The sequence below is a fragment of the Scylla paramamosain genome, chromosome 33 (genome assembly GCF_035594125.1).
Source record: "Scylla paramamosain isolate STU-SP2022 chromosome 33, ASM3559412v1, whole genome shotgun sequence".
NCBI classification, from domain to species: Eukaryota; Metazoa; Arthropoda; class Malacostraca; order Decapoda; family Portunidae; genus Scylla; species Scylla paramamosain.
This window is the reverse complement of record NC_087183.1, coordinates 13,856,420-13,864,867: the sequence shown is the minus strand read 5'-3', so window position 1 is coordinate 13,864,867 and position 8,448 is coordinate 13,856,420. Positions and strand designations below refer to the sequence as shown.

At 44.5% G+C, this 8,448-nt stretch overlaps 2 protein-coding genes across 2 annotated transcripts in view; both read left to right on the top strand.

Moving 5' to 3' along the window:
- Nucleotides 1–1,931, top strand: part of LOC135089435 (uncharacterized) — a 3,226-nt gene extending 1,295 nt beyond the window's left edge. The window contains exon 2 of the mRNA XM_063985017.1: nt 684–1,931. Within this exon, the coding sequence (XP_063841087.1) occupies nt 684–1,559 (876 nt within the window). The 3' untranslated portion in view covers nt 1,560–1,931. The remainder of the gene's footprint in view (nt 1–683) is intronic.
- Nucleotides 1,754–2,447, top strand: LOC135089463 (uncharacterized). The gene is made up of 2 exons (XM_063985043.1): nt 1,754–1,770; nt 1,946–2,447. Exons 1-2 carry the CDS (start codon nt 1,754–1,756, stop codon nt 2,445–2,447), a joined length of 519 nt encoding a protein of 172 aa, XP_063841113.1.
- The last annotated feature ends 6,001 nt before the right edge of the window (nt 2,448–8,448 follow it).

The window sequence follows — 8,448 nt, the reverse complement described above, 5'->3', positions numbered from 1 at the left end:
GGCGAGGCAGGAAGGAAGCTGATCTAAATGTCAAGCAAACAAGAAAGAAAGTGGGAGAAACTGTTGAAAAGTGAACGGTGGGCGTGTCATCTCTCTCTCTCTCTCTCTCTCTCTCTCTCTCTCTCTCTCTCTCTCTCTCTCTCTCTCTCTCTCGCACTACTCTTTCTTCCTTGTTCCCGCCCATCTTCCCTTCCCCGCAAGCTACGCCCACCACGCCCAAGGCACCACGCCCACCTTGCTTCTCGTCCGCGTTCCCTGACTCTCCCTCTCCCCTCCCCTTCACGCCCAGCTCCGCTCACCCCACCAGGCGCTTGAGACATTGAGAGCGACGGAACCACTTTTTCCCTTTTTTTTCTGACGGAGAGAAAGGAGAGAACGAAAGTGATGGCTGCTTATAACCTGATCAACAAGGTGGTTTGAACTGATTCTCTCTCTCTCTCTCTCTCTCTCTCTCTCTCTCTCTCTCTCTCTCTCTCTCTCTCTCTCTCTCTCTCTCTCTCTCTCTCTCTCTCTCTCTCTCTCTCTGCGTGTGTGTGTGTGTGTGTGTGTGTGTGTGTGTGTGTGTGTGTGTGTGTGTGTGTGTTGGGTCGTGAGGGACAGTCGCAACACACACCCACGCCGCAACACTCACGCATGACGAGCACCACAGGTCTGGCAGGGTCTGACTCTCCCTCTCCCTGCAGGTATCACTACTGCTGGCGCTGACGGTGCCGTGGGTGGCGCGCGCCGCCCCGGGTTCCTTAGGCCGGCGTCCCGCTGAGTTATATGGCCAGGGCCCCACCATTGGGTATGACTACTCACCCCCTATCTACACACCACCCTCCACCGACACCTACCCACCACCCCCCGTCAACACCTATGACACTCTGCACGATGTGAGAGGGTGTCGGGACGGCGAGGTGCTGCGTGTGGACGGCGTGTGCCAGCAACCGGAGGTCACCAAGACTGTGTTTGTGTTCGAGGCGCCGCAGAGACCCCAAACCTACCAGCCCCCACCCATCATCCCCAAGCCCAAGGTCCACAAAGAACTGATCTTCATCCGCCCGCCTGAGCAAGAGCGCCCGGCGCCCCCTGTGGTGCTGCCTGCCCCGCAGAAGCAGAGCACCATCTTCTTACTGTCCAAGAAGCAGGAACAGGAACAGCAGGTGATCCAGCTGCCGCCCGGACCGAACCACACGCCCAATGTGTACTTCGTGCACTACGAGGACGGCGAGAACCCCATCCTCCCTGACGGTACTGACCTCCACAGCGCCCTCGGCCAAGCCGGCTTGGACATCAACCACCTGGAACAAGGTGGAGGCTTCGCAGGCGATGTTACTGTTCACGGCGGCGGCGGTGGTGTCTTCGGAGGCGATGTCACTGTTCACGGCGGCGGAGGCGGTGTCTTCGGAGGCGATGTCACTGTTCACGGTGGCGGCGCCGGCATCGGCAGCTTCGGCGTGCCGGATATCACCGTGGCGGGAGACATAGGCGTGGTGGACGGAGGCTATGGCGGCAACCCAGGCCATGATGTGATCGTGGATACCGGCTACGGCAACACGGACCCTCACCACTACTAGATGTGCCACGAGCTGAGGTCACCGCCCCTCCCTCACCCACTTGTTCGTTGTTGTTATTTTGTTATGTAGAATTTCTCTGAATATCACCAGCGTCCTGTTCCCTCACCCATTCCCTCCCTTCACCCTGGAGTACTCCCCTCACTTCCCTTTCGAGTCTCACGAGTTGTTAGATTTCGTAGGTTACCAAAGTATTGATGCCTTATGAGTATTTGTGTGTGTGTGTGTGTGTGTGTGTGTGTGTGTGTGTGTGTGTGTGTGTGTGTGTGTGTGTGTGTGTGTGTGTGTGTGTGTGTGTGTGTGTGTGTGTGTGTGTGTACGCTCTAGTCTTGTTGTAATGCCACAAAATGGTGTCAATAAATTCTGTTCACTTAATACTTTTTTTCTAGACCACCAAGCCAACACCTCTCACCTGCACCCCAACACACACCTGACTCACGCCCCTCACCCACACCCATCCCCTCATCCCACTCCTCACCCACACCCCCCCCCTCACCCATCACCCAACCTCTCACCCACACCTACCTCTACCTCACCCTGTCCCTCATCCACATCTCACTCACCCCACCCCTCTCCCCACACCCCTCTCCTCATCACCCCACCCTCACCCACACCCACCTTCCCACCCCACACCTCACCCACATCCATCTCCTCATCACCCCACCCATCACCCACACCCATCTCCACCTCATCACACCCCCTCACACACATCCATCTCCACCCCGCACCTCCTCGCCCCCACCCATCTTCATCTCACCCATACCCAGAGCCACATCAGTCATCCACACCCCTCAGCCACGCCCCTCACCTCCCGCACACCCTTCACCCCCACCTTCTCTTTACCAACTCACCCCATCCCTCATACATTTCACCCACACTCGTCATCTATAGTTATCCTCTGCTAACACCCACGACTCAAGAGCACCCCATTAACTGCCCATCCTCCTTCACCCATACGTGTCACCCAACTCTCGGCACCATACACCAAATAGAATTAAAATAAGCGTGTCAGTTCTCATGATATTATTTCAAAATAACACTAAAAAGCTAATTTAACAAAGCTGACACCACCACAAGGCAGGTCATACAGGAAATGTGACCCTGTATGACACGTGGAATGTTTACACAATCCTGAGGTCACGCGCAAAGACATGCAAAGACATCTCATTTGATTCTAATAAAGGGAAGTGGGAAAAATAGTGTTAATATGATATCTCGATTTACCCAGACACACACACACACACACACACAAACACACACACGCACACATACATACATAGTTCAATGTTACACAATTAGAGGAACAAACACTGTCCTTAGAAGCCAAAGAGTGAAAGCATTGAGGTTTTGTGTAAATAATGCAGCGAAGCACCAAACATCGCTCACGTTGCCTTCACCTTGCAGCGTCAAGGTTAAAAAAAACAATTGCTGATATTTTCGCATTTAACATTCCCTTAAGGTGGAGTTCAGAGCCAAACCACAAAGCGGCCAAGGAAACGATCATGAGGGCAAAACGTGCTTGATTTCCGGTCAAGACTCACTTTGCCAGTCTCGGTGTGGCCTCAGGACGGAAACCCGTGCGTCTGTTGTGGTTACGAGCATATTTTTTTTTGTTTTCTAGATTTCCTTGAGTGGCGAGCAGCGAGGTCAAGATATTTTAGAGCATTACACACACTGATATAAAAGATAAAAGCTAGCGCATACATTACAAACTAGCCTGATTTTTGCATAAACACACACACACACAAACACACACAGAGGACAGTATACATGTAACGCAAACATATGAATAGAAAAAAAAAATGAACAAGCTATTCTCCACTACACATATATACTTTCATTTCGACTTACTTTTAGCCTTGGGTGGAATTCTAAAACTACGCTAGCAAATTCTCCTTACACTACATAACCTTAAATCATGAAAAGAGAAAAATATTGGTTAAAAAAATTTGACAGCTTTTTTTTGTACTTTCTAAACTTTGTTCAATTAGAAGTGAAATATGATTAACTTTACGAGTAAACAATTTCATTAAGTAACTATCTAACTATCTAAATAAATAAACATATAAATAAATAAAATGAAATGAAAGGATAAACAAAACCTGCCCATTTAACCTGTAAATGCCGTAGCACCCTAATGACCCTACACACTATTGCAGTACGCCAGCGTGCCGCCAGAGGGTGAGCAGCACAGCAGGCCGCCTCATTACATGCCAGCGGGGCACTCCTCCCTTCTCCTGACCCATTGCCCAAGTGATGCCCATTACATGACGTCACGGCGCCCAAGTGACCAACTCAGGTGAAACGGAGATGACTCAACATACGCACAGGTGTGAAGCGAAGGACGGTCAGGGAGGAGGAGGAGGAGGAGGAATGGAAGGGGGAATGAAGGATGGTGATACAGGAATGCGGCGGGGTGAGAAGGGAAAGGTAGTGGAGAAAGAAAGGGGTACAAAGAAAGGTGTGCTAAATAAGGGATTTTAAGGAGAAAACTGAGAGGATGGGAGAAGGAATATAGATGTTTGTAGGGATTCTGATGGAGTATAAGGATGGTAAGTGGAAAATAGGTAAGTATGTTGTATTTCGGGACTGCCACGCGTAGACCTCGACTTCTTGTAGCTCCCCTTATGTTCCTGAGTGAGTTCCGATGCTAAAGGGAGGGATCCGCAAAATGTGCTAAGATATGAAGCTAAAAAAGAAGCGTTAAGGAGGTGAGGAGGGAATACACACTCTGGTGGATGGGGAGGAGATTGAGATAGAGATGCAAAAGGGAAGAGAGTGTATTAAAAGGCTTGATATTTTAAGAGGTTAAAAAGGGATTCTGAGGGAAGAGGAGAGAATGCATAAGCTGAGAGGGAGCTGGGAAGAAGTCACAGGTAAAGAAGAGTGGTGAGTAGAAGAGCTGTGAATGGAAGATGCGTTTAGAATACAAGGTGAAGGGAGAGAATTTTAGGGCAGGGTTGAGAGAGGTTGAAAGAATTGAGTACTAAAGGGAAGTGTGGTAGAGTGGTGGATTAGAAGTTTTAAGGAGAGATATTTGGAAGGATGAAAGCGGGAATTAAAGGTACGGGGGAGTGGGTGGGAGGTGAAGGGGGACGTGAGGGAGGGTTTCATTAATAGTACAGGAAAGTGAGGTCATTAATGGCGGTTGTTCGCGCCGGGAGGTGAGAACGTGAAGAAGAGCTTAAATGGTAATTATATGGTTCACAAATGCAGGTTAATTGTCGCTCATAAAATACCATGACTAACTAAACTGTCTAGACCTGTTTTATATAATTTTTTATTTTTTATTTTTTTATCTTTATGACTGCGTGAGTGTACAGGTGACCAAGACAAAAGGTGCTATATATATATATATATATATATACGATGTATATTATATATATATATATATATATATATATATATATATATATATATATATATATATATATATATATATATATATATATATATTTTTTTTTTCTTTCTTTTCTTTTCTTTACTTCAGTTTCTCACTTAAAGATTCAAGGGAACTTTTTTTTTTTTTTCCATAAGCATTTTGATCTTCCTCTCTCAGACACGCGACGCTAATTTGGATCCCAGCTGAGGTTCACTAACAGAGCAATTACTGAGCTCATATTTATTTAATGATGCACACTGCGGACCCGTTACAAAATAATGCAATTTTCCTTTCTTATTCTCCACACGTGCGAGTTTGAAAGGACTGGTGAATCAGTTTGAAGATTAATTTTCAGAAGAATAATTTCTGAGCCCTGCATGTTTTTTATTTATTTATTTTTTTTTATGCCCATTATACATTGTAATTACATTACAGTGCCATTCAGTTTTACTTCCCCAACATTTCGTAATTCATTTTCAATCAATGTCTACATATTTCGTTTTATTTTTTCTATATTCCCATTGCAAATTGATAAACTAATTCCTGAGATGCAAATACGTTTTTTTCTGATGCTCGTTACAGACTTTAAGTGCAAAACACAACGATAAATTTCTGTAAATACATTTTTTCTGAGCCTCATAACAGACTCCATTTACAAAATACTAAAAAAAAAAAAAAAAAAAAACACATAAATCTACACACAAATGCATCATAAAGAGCAAATGAACTGTTAGCAAAATTCTGATTCCTGCATTACAAAGACGAATAAGACAATAATAACAAGGTACTTTCAAATTACAGGTAGAAACATTAACAGGTAACATTCACCTTCCCAATCCACCCAGAACACCACTGCACATCCCAACAAACCACCACTACCACCACCACCACCACCACTATCACCACCACCACTACCACCTCCACCATCACCACCACCACTCGAGAGGAAGCCACACTGATAAGTCTTCACCATCAATCACCTAAAGATTGAATAATAACTTAATAATTCATCCCCTTATGATTAGCCGGCAGGTAAGCACGGCAGGTAGCGACAGGAGGCCACAGGTGATACGAGGAAGATACGTGAGATAAGGAAAGGTGATTAAAGGTAAACAACACTCCCTGCTGGTGAAACTTAAAGCCGATTAGCAGGTGATAGTTAGCAGGTGATTAGACTGCTGTTAATCTTCAACTTCTCTTCCTTCTCCTCCTCCTCCTCCTCCTCCTCCTCCTGTGGGTGTGTGGTATCTTAATTGCTTAGTTATTAGGAATGTATGATGTCTTATTATTGTAATGAGATAAGGTAAAGGAGAGAGAGAGAGAGAGAGAGAGAGAGAGAGAGAGAGAGAGAGAGAGAGAGAGAGAGAGAGAGAGAGAGAGAGAGAGAGAGAGAGAGAGTTTTCAAAGACCAGTTATTCAAATCGCTCTTAATTATGTATCCACTTACTCCTAATTTTTCTTCTTTTAAACTCTCTCTCTCTCTCTCTCTCTCTCTCTCTCTCTCTCTCTCTCTCTCTCTCTCTCTCTCTCTCTCTCTCTCTCTCTCTCTCTCTCTCTCTCTCTCTCTCATCTGTATCCCTTATCACGTCCATTTGTATATTTCTTTCGCGTGTCATCTAAGCCACTCCATCACTCTGTCTTTTCATCTATAACCCTATTCATTATCACATTTTCTCGTCCTTCCCCTTCCTTCCCTTCTCTATGTCATTGTCTTCACTCTCATTTCACCTCGCCTCAGCCTGTCATTCTCAGATCCAATCATTTCATCCACTTTTTCATCCACTCCTCCATTATCATCACTAGGGTATATTATCTTATGAAGTTCGAGGGTGGAGTGTGATGTGGAGTGATGTGGTGCCGTGTTGGAGTCAGAAATTGACATATATATTCACATCGGAGTCATCTTATTTCTATTTTTGTGAATTTTTTACTTTTTTTGTAGTATTGTTTTGTTTTTCGTTTTCTTTCGATATTTAAGAGTTTCGAATTTTCATGTTTTCAGGATAAAATAACATGCAAAAATCAGAAGTATTTTTCTACGTCTTTTTTTATATGGAAGTAAAATTGCAACTTATTTTCCTTGTTCTTTCCTTCACTTTCATTGTCGTCTCAAAATTTATGCATTCCCACGTTTTTGAGATTAAATAAGAGATGAAAAGTCTGAGTAGTTATTTGTATGTTCTCTTAACTATGAATTCAATTGTAGGTTACTTTTTTCTTCATTCTTTTTATTTTTTTTTTTCTAACTTGTAAACCTTCTGTACTTCCAAACTCTCTGGACAAAAATAACACACACGTAACAATTTCAAAGCTATTTTCATGAGCCCTGTGTACGAATGAAATTTCAGATAATTTTTTCATTCCCTTATCTGAATTCGAAGTGAAGGCAAATGACCGGAGTGAAGGAAAAATTCATCTAAGCGGTGACTGAAACGTATGACACACATCGCTTTCCTGACGTCTTAAGCGCCTCAGTTTCACTCCGTTCACTTGTTTAACATTCTAATTGTCTCCCTACACTTTCCTTTGACTGACTGCTACTTTCCTCCCTCATGACTAGTATTTTTTTCGGTTCTCCCAGTTCTTCCCTACTCATCCCGCCCTCATCTTCTTTTATTGCTTATTTTTCTTCAGTTTTAATTCATTTTTTATTTCTCCTCGTCCTCCGCATCCATCCATGACTAATTTTTTCAACTTTCCATTGCCTAATACCACGGCCTATTTCCTCCTCCACGACCACCAATTCCCCATCTCATTATCCACTATCTCCACTGTCTCCTCCCCTTCTCTAACACCACCCATCACAGTCTCTCTATCCTCTTATCACCTACCACCACCACCACAGCCACAGCCACAGCCACCGCCTCCTTCGTCCAGCTGGGTCATCCTTTCTCATCTGTTATATTTCATTCATAGTTCATTTCAGCACTTTCCATCTGCCATGTTTTCTTTTCCTTTTCCTTTTCTTTTTTTTTTTTTTTTTTTTTTTGTTTACCATCACCACGTCGCGGCTTTCGTGCACCATTACTAAGCATCGTAACTAACACGCCCATTACCACCACCATCAGCAACATTCATCACCCCCATCACGACTCATCACTGCTTTGCTTGCTTCTCTTCACCACCACTACCACCAACACCACCACCATCATCATCATCATCACCATCTTCACCATCCTTACAACTCATCACTGCTTGCTTCTGTTCGCCACCAGCATCACCATCACCATCTTTACGATACTTTATTGCTTACCACTCTTCACCATCACCATCACCATCACCAGCACCATCTTCACGGTCCATCACAATCAGTTACAATTTGATCGTTATCCAACATCTTTTCCTTTAATTAGATTTTAAAGGAGGATTTTTTGATATGGATAATCTGCGGGAGCTAAAATAAGAAAATTGTCAAGGTTATTATAGCAGTCTCTCTCTCTCTCTCTCTCTCTCTCTCTCTCTCTCTCTCTCTCTCTCTCTCTCTCTCTCTCTCTCTCTCTCTCAGACACA